General features: G+C 39.7%; 1 protein-coding gene across 12 annotated transcripts in view; it reads left to right on the forward strand.

The window, feature by feature from the left end:
* Positions 1 to 2,184: 2,184 nt before the first annotated feature.
* The window catches only part of TEAD1 (TEA domain transcription factor 1), a 166,115-nt gene continuing 146,909 nt past the window's right edge, over positions 2,185 to 21,390 (forward strand). For 2 of the 12 annotated variants that reach the window (XM_068685392.1, XM_068685393.1), the window contains exons 1-2: positions 2,185 to 2,506; positions 3,106 to 3,243. Coding sequence is in view for 6 of the 12 variants with exons in the window: in XM_068685390.1 (XP_068541491.1) it covers positions 3,060 to 3,243 (184 nt within the window). In the remaining 6 variants the exon portion in view is untranslated. Of the gene's footprint in view, positions 2,507 to 2,614; positions 3,244 to 21,390 lie in introns of those variants that run through there. The other 10 variants (XM_068685398.1, XM_068685399.1, XM_068685396.1 and 7 more) reach the window with 8 other exon arrangements.

The following is a 21,390-nucleotide window of genomic DNA, read 5'->3' on the forward strand; positions in this document are numbered from 1 at the left end:
CTACAGGCCAGGCTCAACAAATGTCATGATTTAGTCACCATGTTACTTTGCTGTCCATCTTGGCCTCAGTTTTTGTAGTTTAATCACTTTAGTTACCTGTGAGCAAAATGCTGTCAGGACAGGATTTCTGCCTTGAGTTGAAAACTGGATGGTGGATGAACATGGTGTTAATGGAAGATCCCTAGTCTTCCCTGAGCACCTCCCTGCCTGTGAAGAATATCAGCGTACAGAATTTGAGTCTGAGACATAATCAGAATTTTGTGAGCTTTCCCTGCTGCTTGCAGTTAACAAAATGTGCAGGCAGCAGGTAAATGTAATTATTCTTTTCCATTAGGTGAGCATAATCCCACAATTTTTTCATCTGTCATTTGTGAAAGCTACTAGAAGTAAGAAGTTTTCAAACTGTTTATTTATTGTCCAAAAAGTTGCCATTCTTCCTTCCTGTGCACAGAGCTATGATACTTTTTGGGCCCTGCACAGGCATAAAAGTTAGAGTCAGTATTCTTGGCACTTTCTCTAGAAGCCTCATGGAAAAAAAAAATGCCCCATTCACATAAAGGGGTTCCACATTTCTGTACATACAATGAACATAGTAGAATTAGTTTAATCTCTAGTTTAAGTCTACTGACATAGTTAAAAATCAATGGTATACGGCTCAGGAGACAATGTTTTTCCCTGTTTTTGTGCTCTAGTATTGGAAAAGAGTTGGTAAACTTTGGGTGCACTCAAAAAGATTATGGCATTAGTATAGACATCTGCACAGTGGTTGAATTTCACAAGTTATGCAGGCACTTAGACACTTACTAGACAATAGTATTGGAGCAGTTTGAAAAGGAGAAGGGGAAGAAAAAAACAAATTTGTGTGTGTGGGGGGTGGGGGTTCCTTGTAGCCTGCTTTCAAAAAGAAAGTTTTTCAGCCAGTGTGGAATGGTGGAGGGAAAAATATCCTAAAATATATTCCTTCTCCCATTTTTCCAATCCTTTGGCCAATGCTTTCTCAAATTTTGACTCAAGTTGGTATTATTAGTTGTTTCACACTGTTTCCGTAGGGTTGAGTTTGAACAGATTAGATAGCATTAGTGTGATGCCCATCACACACGCTCAGTGCCTGGTCCACAAAGATGAAAAACAAACAAACAAACAACAACAGCAAAAAAACAAAACAAAACAAAACAAAACAATTGCAGCCTCTATGTGAACTGCAATGTCAGCTTTAAGCAACTTGTTTTCAAGAGTCAGTCATGGGCTAGAATAGCAACTGTTATCAGCATGGCTACCCTACGAGATCGGTACTGGGAAAGCACGAAGAAGGGCATGTTTCAAGTATTTTCAGAGAGAAACTTGGCATCTTTTTGTAATGTCACACACAAGCAATATACAGGGTACTTATTGTGAATTCTGCCAGCCCCATCCAAGTGTGTCGTGAGGTTACACATGATGTGTGATGTTATCAGACAACACCAACATAGGGTGCTTCTGAGGTTGTAATGCGATTTTCCTGACATCTCCAAAAGTGGGAGCCCTGCTGGTCAGACTTTCAAAGGTGGATAGAAATGTATGTTTCCACATCAAAATAGGCAATTTATTTGACAAACAGGCACCGCGGTGTCCAGTTATCCTTTTTGCTTATGCAAATACAAGTTTTCACAAGCACAACAGCTGTGCCTGCACTGTGATTATTTCCATAAGGTAAGAAATTGTTAGCTGAAGGAGATGTGCCCTGTAATAACGCTCAGGAGCATTTCTGGGGAACGGTTTGTCAGATGCGAGAAGGGTAAAGTAAGCTAACAGCACTTAGGCTCACAAGTTGAGCAGTGCAAAACTTGCAGCACGAAACCCGAAGCTGGAGCCACTTTTGTGAGAAAGGTCAAGCCCTTTGGGCTCCTGGGCCACGCCGTGTCCGCATCGATTTGGGCTGCGATGCGGACAAAGCTCTCCTGCTCTCCCCCTGCTCGGGGCTCTGGTGGGCCCGGGGGGTGCTGCAGGTGGCCGCCTGGCACAGGCCTCCCGTGCCGGGGCCCGCCAGGGGTTTGGCCGCGCGAGGCCGTAGCTGCGTGTCGGAGCCCCCCGGGCGGGCCTGCGCTCTCCGGACCGGCCGCTGCCGCGGGCCCCCCCCCGCCGCGGGCTCCCCTATGAGGTCAGCGCGGCGCGGAGGCCCCGCCCGCCGCCCCGCCCGCCCGCCCGCGGCCGCAGGGGGCGGCGGGCCGCGCTCCGCCCCGCGGCCGCCCCGCTCCCGCGTTCATTTCATTCCTCCCCTCATTCCGCGCATTCCTGGCATCGCTGGCGCCGCGCAGCCCGGCCGGGAGCCCGGCCCGCCCCGCCGCCGGCCGGGCAGCAACTCATCCTCCGAGGGCTCCGTCCGCCGGCCCGCGGCGAGCTCGCGGCGCGGTATAAATAGTTGGGCGGCCGATTAAAAATAGGCGCGGGGCCGCCGGTAGCCGAGGCGGCCCGGGGGCGGCGGGCGAAGTTTGCCGGCGGTGCGCGGAGCGGGGGCCGCGGCGCGGAGGTAAGAGGCGGCCGCGGGCGCGCACGGCGGCGCCTTGTGCGGCGGGGCGGGGGGCCGGGCGCCGGGGGCCGGGGGCCGGTCCCGGCAGGGGTCGGCCCGAGGGGCCGGCGCCCCCGCAGGTGCCGGGGCCGGCCGGCGAGGGGCCGCGGCGGGGGCAGAAGTTGCTCGGCGGAGTTGCTGCCGCTGCGGGGCCGCGGCCGGAGCCGCAACAGGCGGCCGCTGCCCGCTCCGCTGCCTCCGGCCGCCGCCGTTCGCACTTAGTTGCCTGAGTCACGGCGCCGCGGCCGGGCGCGCACACACCGGCGCGCACACACTCACACGCGCACTCCTCACGCCCGCCCGCACACACACACCCGCGCGCACACGCGCCGGGACTTGACGTTTTTCGCATTTTTGCCACGGGGAAGCGCGAAGTCGGGAGCAGCCGCGGGCTCGCCGGAGCCGCTCGCAGCCCCGCGGGGCCGTCCCCCGGCGGTGCCCGGCCTGCCCGTGCCCCGCGCCTGGCGCTGCCTCGGGCCCCGCTCGCCTCCCCCCTCGGGTTTCCCGCTGAAAGATGAAGGGAGGAATGTCCTTTTTCGCTGCTTCTTCTCCTTCTCCAGAGCTGCCGCCGCTGCTGCTGGTTAATTGCACGTTCAAGTGGAAAATTTTCGGGAGTCAGCAGAAACATTGTATCCAAAAAAGACAAAGTCGCAGTTACACCACCACCGAGGAGATTGTCCGTGGAAAACTTCCATTCGGTAGGAACTGTATTTTTATTTTTTTCTTTTTCTTTTTCCGTAGCGTTTTACAGAGATCTAATCTACAGATGTTCACGGTGCTGATGCGGAGGGCCCGTGGCAGCCTTTGTTCGCAGAAGGAGCGGTTTCAAAGGAAGTACACTTCCAAGGGGGAGGGAAAAGTTAGACAGGGCAGCTTTTGTAGCAAAAATTAAACAAAACAGTCCCTTCCAAACAGCTGAGAAAAAACGATGAAAAGAGATAAAACGAGAGAGAGAGAAAACCTCTGTTCTCACCAAGTAGAAAAGTTTGTGTTTCTGCCTCAGTTAGGCATAATCCTAGTCACGATTTCTCTCCTCTCGAAATCTGTTTTAGGTTGAACGGTGTTACAGTATAAAAATATTTATGAAACAATGAAATGTCAGCCACCCGTGCTTCTCGGGAGAGTTGTTAACTTATTCGAAATGAGTGCCTGCCTTTGATATGGAGATATGAAAAGTGACCTCCATAAGTGCTGGAAAGTTAGGGAGCAGTTCTGCTCTGCATTTCCTTAACGTAAATGGCTCCCAATATTTTTTAACTGTTCGTTGTTGAACGCTATCTGGGAAAGAAAGGCCAAGAAATGTCAGGTTGTACTGGCATTTTCTGACGTAAAATGTTATATATGTAAGAAACGTAAGCCGAATTGGCAGAGCCTCAGGGAAAAAAATAGTAGCTATGCAGCTGTATTCCTGTCTAACAGAAGCCTGTTTGCTTTCCCTCAATGCTGATAAAGTTTGGAAACACAGTATTGCTAGATAGCGGTTTTCCAGAGATATCTAAACTAGATAATGGCAAAGTTGGGAGCCATACGATTAAAATCCTGTTTTCTCTAGCCGAATGTTCAGTTATTATGCAGCACATCTAATATGGAAATCTCTGTGGGAACGCCTCTTATGGGAAAATTCATATAAATAACAAAGTGCTACCTGCAATTGAATATGAAAACAAAAGTGATTATAATTACATTAGGACTTAATTTAAAATTATGTAGGATTCTTCGTATGACCCTGGAGTGGGAATGTGTGTCTGTAATGTATGATGTATTCTGTCTCTATAAATAGTTGGGGAATACCATTACAGGGATATTAGATTGTAGATGGTAAGATGGTGCTATCAAAAATGACATAGACCTGTGTATTAAATTACTTCTCGGGGGGTAGAGGGGAGCTTGCATGTTTGTGTGTGAGTGTATCTATATATATATATATATGTGCACATACTTTATTTGGGAATAGAAAGGCAGGGATAAATCCAGTGAATGCTCTTAAATCATGAAACTGAAGGTTTTATAAGTGGGTCACATTTTAAACTTGTGACTTTTTACAATCAACTTTTAGAAATATTTTTGATTAAAAGCAAACTTCTTTGAGATGTATTTATTTTTTATATTGGTGCTAAAACATTTTTTTTCGCACTACACTGATTTTTTTTACTTGGGTCATAATGTGTTTTCTGTACCCATAGCATAAACCTACTGCAAAGAAAAGCAGGATTTTATCAGTTGACCCAGCAGAAAATTGGGATGTGAATGACTTATTTCTGTTTTTCTTTGTAGTAATCTAAAAATACCTTTGGAAAATACTTTATTGCTAAACATGTGTTAGGTGTATTTTGAGCATCAATTTTACATAGGCTGCTTTGGTGAAGTAAATATCATTAGCTTCTGCACCCAGGAGAGTGTAGCAATAGCTCTTGAGATTTGAATTACGGTTTTATATTCTGTACAGTTTCTTAGTGCTGAGCGAGGGATGTACGCGAGCAGTGAAGCAGAGGAAAAATTTTGATTTGACATGAGTCTTAGTAAAGACAGACTCTGCTTAAAGGAGTTTAATTAAACAGATAAAAAAGAACAACAGAAACTTAATTAGGAACTAGACCCGCTGTGAGTTTCCAGCTGAGAAATGATAGTGTATTGTTATGTGTGGAGACCTGTGAGCATGTGTGTAACATGTTTAGTGTAATTTGTAACTATCGTGTTGTTGTTGCTGGATGGTGTAGTGGTTTTGTATATTGCTGAAGTGGTTTTTAGGCTTTGTTTGTCCATGCCTGAAAAAGTTAAGCTCAGTGAAGTCACATGCAGAGGAATAAAGAATTCTTCCTTCTTTCTTTTTAAACTAACCTTGTAGATAATATTGTAAGCAAACTTTAAAGACACAGTACAGACGCTAGTGTGATAAAGACTTCTTGAACTACAGAGAAATTCTGGCACGTTTTACTTTATAAAAAGTGAAAGGTAAAAACGTAGTTGTGTATCATGATATAGCTGTCAGTTTGCAATCCATATAGTATGATGGTTACACTGTTTGAAGAATTTTCATAGAAGCAATCTGACTTTATTGGAAAGTGCCTAATCTTCTTTCCAAAACTGAAGATCTTGTGTACAGTTCTGGATGTTTATCTGTGAGATTATCTTTTTATTTTATCTTCCCATATACTGATGGTTTAAAACCTCACCTTGTCTTTCTGAAGTGATTTCACTTAAGAAGAAAAGATTTGCTAGATCCAATCCTTACTCAGTTTAAAGTGACTGGGATGACTCATATGAATAAACATTGCTGGATTGAATACAAAGGTATTTACAGCATATGCTTTATATATATGTTTAGTACGACATTTCGTGTCCAAACAAGTACGTGGGTACTATTCTGCACCTTTGATTATAAAGAATATTATATTTGATATGCATGCTTTTTCAATTTTTTTTTTGTAAGGGGACTTCTTTTCTGCTTTGCTTATGATCTATCTAAAACTTGCAGGCAAATTTCTGTTAAAAGTTGATCACTCATTCCACTTTTGGGCTCTTATTCTGACTGCTGACTTCTTTTTTCTAAATGCGTTGTAGGTTCAGGTTAATTCCATTGACTTCATAGAGTCTTTCTGTATGAAGTTGGCTGTAATGAGGGTGCAGATTGCTGCCTTCAGTACGATTTTGAAATCTTCATCCCTCATCAGAGTGACCTGCTTTAGCCATGAGAGAAATAGTAGCTACTTATTTCTGGGATTTGAGATTTAATTACCATTTTGTCACCGTGAATCACCTTGCCATTAGTGCTTGCCTCAGGTAGGAATGCTTTATATTCCTAAACTGGTCATTTACTAATAAAAAATAAAATAAAATTGGCTCTCAACAAAATCTTAAAACATACAAGAGGTAAATCATCACTCTGAAAGAAACTGCTGTTAGAGGTTTTGTGGCAGTTTATACAAGCACGGTATAATTTAAATTTTATCCTGTGATATATGAACGGATTAATGGCATTATTTATTATAGAGCCAACCGGCTCTAAGCTGCCACCCTGAAGACACATTTTTAGAAGAAAAATCTCTGCAATAAATTCCCAATTTATGACCATATCTTGCTCTCTGTTCTTGCACAAAACTCCTTTTGATTTTTGCAAGTGGAACAAGGATGGAATAGTATTTCCTGGAATAATTTTGTTTGGTTTTAAAGATCAGTCATTTCCAAAACGTAAGCTAGTGAAAAGTTGCAGACTTAAATCCTTTGAAGCACCGACTCCAAATCTGCTTAGATTTGTCGCATAAAATTCAACTAGGACTTTTCTAATTTAATAGCCCAAACATCTTTTTTTTTATTATTTTTATTTTGTGTGTGAAATCCTGATGCTGTCGTGAGTTTTGTCGTATTGCTGGTACAGTCAAAATCCCTCTCTCTGTTAATGCGGATTCAGCAACTTCTATGCTGAATCTGGTTAGTAAAGTTCCAAATGAATTATATTAATTTTAAAACACAGGGAATGAGAGAGTGGAGGGGAGAGAAAGGAGGTAACAAGCCAGTGTCAAAATCTGGTTCTGAACAACTAGTTTGAGGCATTTTGCACAGGAAGTCTATGAATGTCTCAGAAAGCAACCCGTTATGTGCTACATGCCCTTATTTGTTAGATGAATTTTTGTACAAGCATCAAGAACACGATGAAAATCTGCAGAGCGTGTAAAGGGTTTGTAGATGCTCGCCTGGTTGGTGCAGGGCTGCAGTCCCATTTCCCAGTCTCCAGCTTGTGTCTGGGTTCCTCAGAGGAAGCCCATTTTAATTTGGCGCCTGTCCAGTAGAAGGTATCACCTGCAACTTTTTGTTATTTGTCTTCTAGTAATTGTTTACTCGAACAGCATGATTACTCCCTCTGCATCCTGTTGTACCTTTCCAAATGGCCTTCTTAGATTTCTAGCTTGTTTTAGTTCTACGCCGAACTTTCGAATCAGCCTGTGTGGCAGCAGAAGCATATGAACACAAAATGCAAGTTTATTTGCTAGCAGGTCAGAAGGTAGAATGTGAAATCACAGTGTGCTGGGAGGGGGAAAGGAAGGCAAGTTTAGGATTATGTGTAAAACTATTAAAATGCTATTGACTGGGAATCTAAAACAATGACGAGTGCTGTTGTTTTTACAGATACATAAACTGAAAAACTGCTGCTAATGATGGGAAATGTTAATTATGTGAGAACATATTGAACTTATATTCTCTGGCATGAACTTTTTTAAATGCATCGACTGTGCTGCCTTTTATGCGCACAGCTTTCTAATTATCATAATTCAGTACAGCTCTGGCTTTTGGAAGGAGTTCAAGTGCAATCTCAACTTAACATGAAAGGAGTTGTTTTTTTTTTTTTTTTTTTTTTAACTGAGAATGTTCAAGAACAATTTGAAAAGATAATCTAAAAATGCTACATACTTAGCTGGGTATAAGTCAGAAAATAAATATGTTCCCATAACTGCCTATCAAAGCAGAACAGATTATTAGAACTATCTATTTTTTCTCATTATGTCTTTCACACTCCTACAGAACACAACTAAAAACACATTTGCAAAACTGAGTATCATAAAGATCTACTATATAGCCATTGACAGAAGTTTGTATTTTGTCAAATTTTGAGAAGATTAATTGAGTAGATTACTGGATTGTTATGAAAAGACTTTTCCACAAATACCATGTAAGGAACCAAGTTTTCATTTTTTCTAAAATAAAACAAGAAGAAAATTCTCATGATTCCTTTGGTATTGGTTAATTGTGTTTCTGTAACGTATTAAAGCTCTGCTGTAAATCTTCCTTATCTGTCAGTATTCACACCTTGTCTTCATGGAGCTTGAGGGGGATGTGAATACACATTCTTTCTAAAGCTTTTGAAAGTTGTTTTTATTTCTATTTTTAAATGAAGGGAAAATAACTTCCACTTGAATTATCCTTTCACGTTTTTTTGGTGTATTCTCAAATTGTTAGTTATTTTTTTCTTTCCTGTGTTACCCAGCTTCTAGCTGAAAAAGAATCAGATTTTTTTTCATACTTGTTTTTTCTTTTACTACAGTACACGCTACATTTCTAAAATGCAAAGAAAGCCCCAGTGAAACAAAATGACTTCATTTGAGCTGGCACTTAAGAGCAGAATTCACTTCCATAGTACTGAAATAAAAGAAGCCAAGTGTTTTAAATAGCCACTCCCCTAGGCCAGAGCGTTTTAGAAAAGCTCATTGTCTAGATTTGAGCTGTAGTAGTATGCCTGCTTCTGTTAAATCTCCCAAACCAGACAGCTTGATTTCTAAAGTTGACATCTGGTTTACTCTTTGTTCACCTGTTTAAAAAAAATGCAAATAGATGAGTGCGCCATTGCCCTAGAGCTCTGCAAAAAAAAAAAAAAAAAATAATGCTGTTGACAGTTTGTCAAATAGTGCTTCCAGTCTAAGACTGCAGTAGCCTATTGTTATGCCAGCAACAGGCAACAGAAGTTGTGGCACCATATGGCTAGTATATGCTTCAGATAAGCTATCTGTTAATTTAGCTTATCAGTAGCGTTTTGATATACTTTGTGTTTGAATCACCAACCAGTATGGCCTTGGGTATTTTTGGTGCCAAATTATTCCTTTACATTATAGACATCACAGTTATTCCCTTGGTGGAATCTCTTTCCTTTCATTCACTACACGGTACTCTGAACAATAGTGCTTATTTCTGCAATTAGCTGGCATGTTTTTGTTTTGTTTTTTTTTACATGGTTGTCTTTCTGTTGGGAGATTTTAATTCAGGAATGACATTTTGGTTTTGAGGGGAGAAAATGTCAGAACAGGCTTTGGAAGAAAAGGTAAATTCATAAAGGTTTAATGGGTTAAAGCCTCTGTTACGTGTATCTCAATTAAAATATATAGTGTTTGGAGACAAACATTTATTAATGACAAAGGAAATCTTATGCATGGTGGTAGATTAAATATGAATATTCACTTCTCATCCTAGAGCTGCTTTACAGTTTAAGATAAAAGGCAAAACTCTGTAAACAGTTTCATTTTCCACATCCAAAATTTTACTTTATTCTTTCAACAAATTAGCCTTTAAGAAGAATTGTATACCTGTATCTGTTGCCAGCTAATTTTTTTTTCTAATTATTCTGCAATCAACTGAAAGCCTTTTCTAAAAGTCAAAGACTGAATGGGCGTTCCTCTTTTTTTTTTTTTTTTTTTTTTCTTTCCTCTTCTCCCCTCCCTTTGGCCATAATTATTTTGTTACAACAAAAATCTCAAAACATAAATACAGTCTTCTGTTCAATGCCACAGCGATGTCCTTAGGGTTGGGTCTGTCTGCGTTGCTCTCTGACCTTGCTGCACATTCTTCTTTGTCTGCCCTGCAGGCTCCATCTTGCTGTTCTTTACAGGGCACCACATATGTCTTTGGTTGCCTGGACTTTCCTCTTTCCTTGGGTATGCAGTTAGTTATATAAGTTAGTATGCTTTTGTACATCCCTAGATTAGGCTTGCCTTCTTTCAGGTTGTGGTAGCTTTGTTCTTCTCCTTTTGCTAGCCATCTTGCCAGCTCCTCTTCCTGCTGTTGCTCATGGACATGGTCTTGCTGTCACATCTCTTTGGCCATACCAGTCTCCAGGCTGCTTTCTCACCCTGGCTATTAGAAAGAAAAAGCCACTTGTGCTTGTATAATGACTTTCATGTCCAGGGTCTTTGGTGACCAATAAGAGGGCCAGACTGTCTCTCGAAGAAGTTTACAGTCATCTTCTGACTCTGTTTGCTGACACCACTTTTTAGTAATGAAAGGAGGTCAAAGAGAAGAAAATTTTTCTCCCATCCTTTTGGAAGCAAGTAATTTGACAATCCAGAAATGTGGCTGTTTGTTAATGCCATACTGAAGTCCATCCAGCTACAGGTGAATTGCACTGAAGCTGCCAGGAACTGGCACAGCACCCAGAGGCCAACCCGATGGGTGATGAAGCAAGAGGTTATGTCCCTGCCCAACCACCATGTTCACCTGCAGAAAACAAGAAAGCTTTTCTGCCTGTGGCTTGGCATCTCAGGTTGCTAACAGGTTTGTAGTTTCTCTGCAGGGACAGGATGTGCTAGCGTTTGTCTACTCAGAGTTGGTTTGGGGATCACCTAAAATTTTAAATCTGTCTTAAATTCAGGTTTAGAGTTCAGGTCCACAGTGTGTCTTATACACAGGGACAGTTGGCTGATAATAGCTTTTTTTGTCTTTTGGCTTATTTCAGATTAGACCTGTGATTTTTCACTTCAGTGTGTTTGGGTGGTGGTGGTGAGGGAGAAAGCAAAGAGGCAGCGAAAGGAGAGGTACTGAAACTTAGTTTTCTGTGAGGCATTTGCACATCTTCCATGTAAGTTATTCCTAAATGTTTTAACCTTGAGAGGCGATTTTCAGCCCACTAGATTATCTAGTTACCTATACTTACTGAGTATGGAGATCTTTGGACTGATGGGCCATTAAAACATAACAAATCTACACCTGTTTGAAAGTAAAGTGCATCTTTCATATGTTTTTTTTTTATATATATATATATAATGTTAAACTCCAGAGCCTGTGAAGTTTTTTGCTGATTTCCTAGCCTTTCATTGGTTCCTGTCATTGTTTTGTGACTGGAAATCTGTAGCTCCAAATAATGTGCATTTTTTTTTCTTTACATGTACTGTTATTTATGCATAGTACTTTCTTTGCTTCTTGGCATATTTACTGTATGCTTACTGAGCACTTGTAGATAAGCAGTTGAAGGGGCATATTTATAAAAACAAATTTAAAATAAGCAGCTTCCTATAGCAATTCAATTTAGATTTTAATGTTTGTAATATTTTTTGTTGGTGAAACAATGACCCATAAAAACCTTGATCTTCTAAAATCTCCAAAAACAATACAAAGAATACAAAGAAGTCCAAAGTGTAATAGAATTATCATAGTTTTTGGTTGCTTGGAAAATCAACTAATGTTCTGGCCTCTGAGATTTAGGAAACAAATTAAAGAACCCTTTTTTAGGTAGCAAGCTGCTTTTAATGGTCCTTCTGTATTAAGGAAAGTACAGTATTGTAGGTTATTTATTTCTGGGCATGCAGTACAGGGTGAAGAGCCTGCAATTCAGCTAGCAATGCCTCTGTGCCCTGAGGTAAACTCTATTTCACAAAGGGAATTTTGATTATGGTCTGCTGCTCTGTAGCATAGTGGAGGCTTCAAGAGGCAAGTGGTAAATGCTACCAAAGAAAAGCTGGATTGGAGCCACTGACGTCATCTAAGTAAATCTGCTGTAGGACTATAGCCATAAAATGACTGCCAGCCACTGAGCGCACTTTGGCCTTTTCTTGTCAACTGTTTTAACTGCTTTTTTGCTTCTTTTTTATTTTTTTTTATTTTTTCCAAGCAACATGCATTTTGTTTTCTTTCTTTATTTCTTTCTTTTCTTTTTTTTTCTTTCTTTTTTTTTTTTACTAGTTGTGCACATGGTGAAATGTAGAAGTGCTAATGTTTCACCCCCCCTCCCCCCAGCATGCAAACTGCACATATCATGTGAGTAGCTGCACATTGCAGTTCAAAAATTAAAAAGTAAACCAGTACTTTTCCATACGTTAGTTTAGCAGAATTAAGCTTCCATCTCAAGCCATGTTTTTAGGCACAAGAGCTTGGCAGTTGAAGTTACAGCATACTGATGAGATTTGTGTTGTGGGCAAAAAGTGTTTTGATGCACTGGAGGACATGCTTCCTTCTGGAAAAACTAGATGTGTAAAAATGGCTAGTTGTGAATTCGGAATGAGAAAATAACAATGGTGTTTGACTGCTTAAGATCCAGTGTGTTAGGTGTTGCTTTAAGCTTGACCCCTGCAGCTCCAGTCACCCTGAAACAAAACTTTATTGTTTCAAACATCCAAATGTATTCTTAGCAGCTGATCTTCTGATGATACTTTTTTTTTTTTTAAACATAGTTAAAGAAACCAGGTGCATTAACAATAGCAGCTGTAGGATTCCTTGATGAGTACATAGCAGTAGATACATATGTACCAAAAGATATAACTAAAAATGCAATTGATATTTCACTTGTCTCCCACTTAAAATTTAGATGTATCAGGATTGGAACAGGAGTGCTTATTGTTTTGTTGGTGGGTTGAATTAATTGTCAACATTCTCTTGAAATGAATTTCCAGGAATTTTAACTTTTTTTTTTTTTTTAAGTGCATAGTAAAATGCATTTATATTAGCCAGTGTGTCTCATGACAATATTTGTTTGCTTGATTTATGTACTTTTAAGCTTTAAAATAAAAATTAAGCATCAACATTTTTGAAGTTTGAGTCTCATGATCAGAAACATATTAAAACCACTATCTTCTCCATGAATCATTAGATGAGTCAGTTCCTGAAACCACTACAAGCCTCACAGTTCTTGGCTACAACTGAAAGCAGGAAATCCAGGCTTCAATAACTTCCTTTCCCAGTACTGGCTATGGCAGTGTTAGTGGTTAGTATATGCTGCTTTTGTAAGCAATAGGAAGATGTATGTCTGAGGAACAAAGGCACTCAAGTCAATTTGCTGAAACTGTTTATAATTTGTGGTCTTGATTTGAATGTCAGGATATATTGGCATATACTACATTCTGCGCTGCAATACAGTTTCCAGCAGTGATATTCAGAATATGAAATAGAGGGAACACTCTGTCACACAATTTTTTGACAATACCCATCTAATCAGTTTACCAGAAAAAGTGACGTTATTTTAGTGATATAATCCAACTCATGAATAGCACTGACAATGAAAACTGAACACATAGGAGTAAATTTTAAATGTTTATTTAGCAGCTACTTTGTTTTATGCTTGTGAAACAAACTATTTTTATTCTGTTTCAGCGCTCCAAAAGGCTTGAAAAAAAAACAACCCAAACTTGGAACTTGTAAAATAAAAACACATGATTTGTTTTTCAGTCTCCTTTTTTGTAGTGAAAACTGTTTGCCTCCTCATAATCAAGGACACATTGATTGTCTCTATGTCGGTGAAGCATTGTTGGCTGCAGAATGTGTCTCTTTAAATGTGGAGTTCCTGTGCTCTATGACATCTGCTCAAGAGGATGTACTATTTACCTTCTTGTGCTAACTAGGCCAGATTCAGGTTTGGTTGATCTTAATGCGTTACATCTGGAAAGTATTCAGTCCTTTATGTTTTTCTTAAACATTATGAAATATAGTTTGGTATCTTGTACTTACTAGTTGGTAAATTTAACTCTCTAATTAACTAGCAGTACCTAAAAGTCAAACTTATCTTCTTTAACTATTCTTTACGTTGTTCCTCCAAAAGATAGTCTGTTCACAAACTGGGAACACAAGTATTGAGTGCAATGAACTAGTTAGATGATGCGTTAGAAAGCAAGTTTTGACAATGTTGCTTAAATTGTATAAGTAGTATGTTGATTAAAAACAAATACAGAGCTCTTCATTTAAATGGGCACAGTGTTTTTTGCACATCAGGCAACACTTTTTATATTAGATAATGCGTGAAATTGATTTTATAAAGCAAGCTACCAGTTGGAGTTTTTCTTAGCTGGTGTAAGTTGGTAGATTGACCTCAGTGTAACTAATGGCCACTTACAGAGGGATGGAGCCAAATGTCTGATCCTGGAGATCCTGTGCTGATGGCCGCTGTGATGCTTCTTGAGTTGTGTGTTAGGCAGTACTGAGGAGGATTGGGCTGGGGGAAAAAGGAGGAGACCCATAGCCATAAGAGACTTCCCACCACCTTCCTTTGTCTATACAACTCCATGCTCATAGGGGAGATCTGGAGAGGGTCAATCCCTTGCTCTGACAATGACACTGAAGCCTTAGAGGGACTGTTTTCAGTTTGGGGTGAAGTTGCCCTCAAGGGAGAGGGAGAGACCTTTCCCTCCTTTGGCAAGTTTATGTCTGCTGTTCATAGGTACTTTTTCAATGGGCAATGCCAACTGCTCATTTTTCCCCTCAGTACTGGCACATATGACCCCAGTGGCTCGTAGTGTCCATCAGAGACACAAGTGTCCAACACAAGTCCAGGACAGGCCACAGGACTTGTTTTGACATAAGGGAGCTGGGTTGCCAGACCTTCTGTGCTGCAACAAGCATCAAAGCAAACTGCTTAGTTGATTAAGTGTGGTTAATCAGGATTTCTCTGAGAATATTTAATGGGATGTTATTGAGCCATCAATGTGCAAGTAACGTTAAAAAAAAAAAAAGTGTAAATAGGATAACTGGTCCAAAACTACAGTTCTCACAGCACCAACTCCTCTGGTACAGGAAGTTGGTGGAGATGAAAGTTTTTGATATTAAACCACTCCAAGTACCTGGTGGTCTGTTTAGGGAGACAAGCCTTTATCAGGCGAGGGAACTCAGTACAGGGTCATGTCCCAGGCAAGTGGAGATCTGTGACATCAAGCTTGCTCACTGCAGAGCATTATGTGAGTAGAGTGGCTTGGGCTTAGCGCAGGGTAGCTATATCAACAGCTAGACTGTTTTGGAGGCAAGCTGACTTGGCTCTCCCTTTGGTTGCACTCAAAGAAAAAGGAGTGGCCTTTGAAAGGAGGGCTCAATGCTTGCCTTCAGGAAGGAAGCTCCCAGGGAGGCATGCATCTTTTCTTCCTTCCTCCTAGCTAGTGTAAGTGGTGCTTTATTCACAGATGCTGTGGTAGAGCAGCAGCCGTTTATGTACACAGAAGTCTCACTTAGGTGTGTCTTCTCTGCTGTGGGGAGCCAGATGCTGATGCTTTAGGGATTGCAGTGCTCAGCGTCACACCACCTATGGTAGATTTAACTTATTGCATTGCAATTAACTTCCTGTAATAACAATAATTACAATAATTAACTTACTGAAATAACAAATACGTTCTTCATGCCGCTTCTGCATGTTGCTTTTGGAAGCAGTGTAGCTTGTAGCAGCGTATTGTAGTTTGTAGCAGAGTAGCAGTGAATTTTCACAGGATCAAAGCATGTATAAAAAGCATTGCTAGTATTTGTGATTGTGCAAAGTACAATTTTCTATTAATGTTAACTGATTGTTTAAGAACAAAAAAAAGTCAAGTGGAATAAGCATCTAAAAGTTCAGAAGGCTAGAGTCATGCTTGCTTTCATTTATTTCACTTGTAAAGAGATGTAAATGTTTTAATATTTTTTTTTCCTAGTTGAGCAGTCCTGAACATGGGTACTGTGATGCATAAGATATAGAGATACATTTTTATGAAGTTCATATACTCAAAATGTGTATGAACTGAATATCTTTCTGTTACTATTGATCAGAGAGATGTCCTGTTGTTCTAACGTGGACTTTGCTTTGGAATTAGAGGCCTGGAGGCAAGCAGAATTGCTTGCTGTCCGTAGACCAAGTCATCTAGTGATGAAACCTAGTGATTGATTCATTAATTAAAATCAATTTAAATGGATTTCTAAGCCTTATGTAACTGATTATCTTATTAACAGCATGAGAAAGGCACCGAGATCTGCAAGGAATGTGTTGCTTTAGAAAAAATATAGCACCATTTTCATGGGATAATTTTATGAATTGTTCTTGCTGTAAGTTATCTATGCAAATGAAAGAGCCTTGCTTAAATCCTGCATTAAACAGACTCTTCCTGTTGAACATGATTTTCTTTTTCTTTCATTTTTTTTTTGTGAGCCTCCTCCAAAAGACTTGACTTTAATATTAATGTGTGTGTGCATGCATGTGCACGTGCTTGTGTACATATTCATGGTTAGAGAGTTACCATAGACAGGGTTAAACATTGCTGGGCTTCTGATATATTCTGATCTTTGAGACTTTTGTTTTTTCTTTAACATCTCCCTCACCATATTAAAAAAAAAATCCACAACAAGAAAAATCATTTTCTAAATTATTGAAAACAAAATGACAGGAAGAATGTCTAATACTGTTTAATCCATGCTCTGCGTGCTCAGCAGTACTGTTGGAGGAGACGCTTTGGACAGCTGGAGGGGCCGTGTGGGCAGAGGGGCGCTCTGGCAGAAGTGAAAGTGCTGAATAGATGGCAATAAAAACCTTCCTGGCTGTGAGATGGGAGGCTTGTTTGTCCTCTTTGCATTTGCTTTGTAGCTTTGTTTTACATCAAGATACATAGCTGCCTGGAATGGCTTGCTATACATATATTTATATTCTGTGACTAGGCCTCAAAGAATACCCAAACCAAGGTCTCAGCAAAATCCGTGGAAATTTTGAATCTGTTTTCAAATAGCAGGGCTGTTACCTCCAAATCATAACCTTACCCACAACTTTTCAGTAGTGTCAGTAATGTGTGTATTCTCCAATCTGATTTGTAACCCAGGCTTCTGCAGCAAAGGAGATTTTAAACTGGGCATGCTTTTAATGTAGGATCACTTTATGTATTTCTTTCCTAGTTCATGCTCTTGGTAAATTTGTGATTAGGGAACAAACTGAAATCAGCTGCAAGACACCTTTTTTCATTGAAGCTGGTTTCACTTCAGATTTCTTCTGCTGTATTGCAGAAATGGAAGAAACCACTTTTTTTTAATTAAAAAAAAGGCAATAATAAATTGATACTGATTTTTTTAGTTAACTTCATTAAACAACAACACAAACAAGAAAACTTGCTATTGCATAGCTATCAATTGCCTCAGACATCATTCATTCAATGTGTTGGCAATTTTTGAAAGCAAAGCAGTGTTGATGAATTTAATTTATTAGATAATCTATCACTGACAGTAAAGGTTACAAGTCTTTAACCAAAGAAGGCTTGAAACAGGACTGACACAATAAATCCAATTTAATTTACCTTTGGCAAAATTAAATATATTGCCTGAAATGTGGAGTTTGGCATGATAGAAAGCTTTCATTGCTTATGGAAAATTGAGTAAGGTGTTTGGAAAATGTGATTTTAAAATCCATATAAAATGTTACTCATTTGACTTGCTAGGGCACTTGGTGGTGGCCTCCAGTTTACTCTATAGTTATCTTTAGACATTCACTGGTTTTTGACTTTAGAGAATGGATGATTGACCTCACAGTGCCTGTGTGCATGTTGCCAACCTGCTGCCTAATAATGGCTCCAGAGAGAAATTTGGAAGAGAACTGAGAAGTCCGTAAGGACAGTAGAAACTACCAGAACTAGAACCCTTCGGTGCACACATACACCTCCTAAATACCTGTGCCACCTGCTGCACTAGCCCCTTTCCTGCTCTGGGGTCTGCAGGTGGTGCAAATAGATGCGTTAGTACAGAGGTTTGTGGCTGTGGGGTTGCTGGGTCGCTGGAGTCTGGGAACTTGGAAGCTAGCACTGAAATCCTGGGTGTGACAAGTTATTTCATTCTGGTTGCAGCCCTTGAATCTGGGGAGAGAGTCTTTGTGCCGTGACTTACATTATCATGCCAATTTGAAATTAGAACAGTCATACAATAAGTATTTATTTTGTACACCTTTTGACTTGGAAAGCAGCGGGGAGACTCTTGAATGTAGGAGAAACATGCTGAGTGTTGAAAAGGGGTGAAGAGAATAAGGCTGGACTTAACTCCTCTCAAAGTAGCAGACTTGTAGAGAGGTAACTCTAAGGCAGAAGGCCTAGGTTGTGACTGCTAGCCCTCTCTTCTGATACTAAATAGTAAATGGAAGTGCCTAGTTTTTTTCTGCAGCTGCTTCATCTTACACATCCAATTCCTCAGTTGTACAATCACAATTTCAATTAATTGACTTTTTTTTAGTTGAATTTCTACCATAGGGTTCTGGCTAAAAGGGAAAGGACGTTGTTGGTGAATAGCTTTTAAATAGCATACTGCATAACCCTGCCATTATGTCTTCAGGGAATATTTTCCATTCCACATTTGTCTAAAATGTGAATCTTAGTAACATTTGTCTTGTATTAAAGCTGCAAAGTTTTTTTTGTGCATGTTGCAAACCCTATGAAATGTTTTTTATTCTTGCAAATTATAAATAATTCAGTTGGCTAAACTATCCCTTTTGTAAGCACGTGTTCTTTTTTTAATAGTACAACGTGATTATGGAGCAGAGTTTTATATGAAATGCCATTGAGTTGTAGTAATAAAATTTCCAAGGTGTTCTGTGAAGGTCAATGGTATGCAGTTAATTGCTGAACTGATGATGGGTGCTGTGTAGGAAGTGTTGCTGCTCTAGACACTAAATATAATGATTAAGCTCAGGGGGTTAGTATTAAAAGAATAGAAGACACGTGACTCTGTCGTTAACACCAAATTTGTGTTGATATTTGGTTTAACAATACTATAGTAGATGTAGGTTCATGCTTGCTATTTATTATTTGCATGTTCAAGGGAAGTGTCTGCTATGAAGCTTGGAGGAAGGGGTCCAAATGAGGAGGGCTGGATACTGTCTCTAGATTTTTAGTGCTTGTTAAGCCGGTCTCACCAAAGAAAGTTTCTAGTTCTCTGAATATACAGAGGGGAGAGCTGTGTGCCTGTGAAGGCTTCCAGGGGGAGATCTTGGCCATCCACACTCTGCCTGATAAGTGGGTAGCATCTCCTTTGTCTGAATAGGAGAAAGTAGGAGTTTCCTTGGGTGGGGGAAAAGCTGTCATTAGGTATGAAAATTGAGGCATGGATCAGACTAAGTTGCTCTGCTGAATGCGTAGGCATCTCTGCCTCTAGTGTTCTGTAGCTACCCTTTCATGGCCTGACAGAAGTATTATTTATTACCTGTCAAAGAAGAGGGCAAAGCTTCTCTGGATAAGGAAGAATGTATATTTAAAAGGTATCTGATCTGATCTAACAATACCTTTTTTTTTTTTTTTTTTTTTTTTTGCTTGGTGAGGTATTTCCTGCTCTATATAGAATATTTAGAAAAATTGGAAGAAAGAGCCAAAATATTGTTTATTTTTCCCCTTCTTACAATGTGGTCTTCTGCATGCAGCCTGTTAGATCCTATTGTTGCTTAATTCTGCTGCAGTGCAACATAACTGACCTAAACAACTGGAGAGAGTTTAAAATAAGCTGTGTGGTAGACTCAGGTATGTGAAACTCTCATAGCACAGTTCTTATGGTGTGATTCAAACAAGGCATAACTGCAAGGAGCACAGACTAAATATTCTTCTGGAATAGGACAGATTGAACACAGAATGTCACAGCTGTAAACACTGGGTGGAAATCTTGGCACTGAAGAAGTCAAAGTTATAAATGAATGGAATCTCTTCTACGTCCATGTATACCTTTATTCACAAAGAGTCTTTTAGAGCAGCCTCCACTTACTGGCAACCTGGTTAAAATAATGAAGGAAGATTCAGATTAATGTTTGTAAGTTCACTGTGTCCAATTTTAATCAAGTAGATTTACTTGAACTCATAGACGTTTTTAGACAAAATTCCAAAGATGATAATTTTTCTTGTTTCTCCCTTGATTTCAAATGAGCACATTTTATGAGAGGATGAATTGGTGTCAATATAAAAAACCTAGTTTGCTTTCGCTTAGTGTGTTCTTGTAAGAACCATGATTTGGAAAAAAAAGAACAGTTCCCCATGGAATGCTATTACTATTGAAGGCCCTGAAATGTGTTGTGATTCTCTGCGGGTATATGGTATGGGAAATCATGAATTAACATTTCAACATAAGATGTGGAATTGTTCATAAATGCTTCTGTGGAATAAAGACTGTTAAAGATGGTTTACTCTTCCCCTTGTGGACTGAAGTTCATAAAATTACTGTAAATTCCAAATAAAAACATTAAAAATATTTTGCAGTATGTATGTATATGCTAATTCTTACCAACCCATATTTTAAATCATTGGATTAGAGCTCTTCTAATTTGGTGTTTTTAACATGCCTGTTTTTTTGTTTTGTTTTACTGCTTCTTGGAAGAAAGGTAATCATGTGATTAAGGTACAAATTAAGGGGCAGAGGTTGTCATTTGGTTTATAGGACAGAGTTGAGAGGAGAAACTGGGAGATTCATTCCTTTCTTAGATTTAGTAATGTTGGAGCAGTTGGGGAAAAATCAGAGAAAAATCCATCCCATTGCACTGTATGTGTAAGTTAATGTTTGTGAAGTCCTCTTTATATACCTATATGGAAAGGACTGTCAGTATAAATGATTGTCTCTGAGATAGAAATTTCCCTACTTTGGTTTACACAATTTTCTGTAATTGGCTTAGAGTGGTGAGATTGAGTGTAATTAAGTCTCATAATTAATTAATATGAGAAAGCCTACGCAAACACAAAGTATTTCATATTTCAGGATTTGTTCCCTTCTGTAAAATTGGAGTAATAATACCTTGTTACTTAATGCTGTGAGCAATAATTGGGTAATAGTTATGAAGGGCTTTTATTATGAAAATGTATGTAAAGAACCATTTTTAATCAGTGAAACTGATGCATAGGTCTCAGTCCTTGCAGAAAAGCTGCTTGTCCTTTGAAGCAACATGCTGAAACTGGTGTATCCCAGGACCAGAAGAAATACCAAGTCAGTATTCAAGGTTCACAGAATGATCACAGCTTTGTGAAATATTCTTCTGTGGACTTGTCTTTTTCCTTTTTCTAATTTAAATAACAGTTAAGAAATCCTTACTTAGATGTGTGATAACAGTGATTTAGATGGTTTCCCAGTAAATTAACAGTCACCAAACAAGCAAAACAAACATGTACATAATTTAGGACAAAGAATCTCTGAGCATGTTTTATGATGAACTTTTAATAGACTTTAATTGTGTGCAGTACTTCCCCATCCATGAGAATAAAGCACTTTAACAGAACCCCCTGGATCCCTTTTTGAGAACGACCTGCCTGCAGCAATTCTTGCCCCTTGTGCATTTATAAAATTAAGTACCTGAGCATTTGCTCCATTGATTAGATGGTGAATGTAAACTGAGGGTTCCATATGAATGTATTCCAGCAGCTTGTGTAGAGGGA

The sequence above is a fragment of the Anas acuta genome, chromosome 5 (assembly GCF_963932015.1).
Source record: "Anas acuta chromosome 5, bAnaAcu1.1, whole genome shotgun sequence".
NCBI classification, from domain to species: Eukaryota; Metazoa; Chordata; class Aves; order Anseriformes; family Anatidae; genus Anas; species Anas acuta.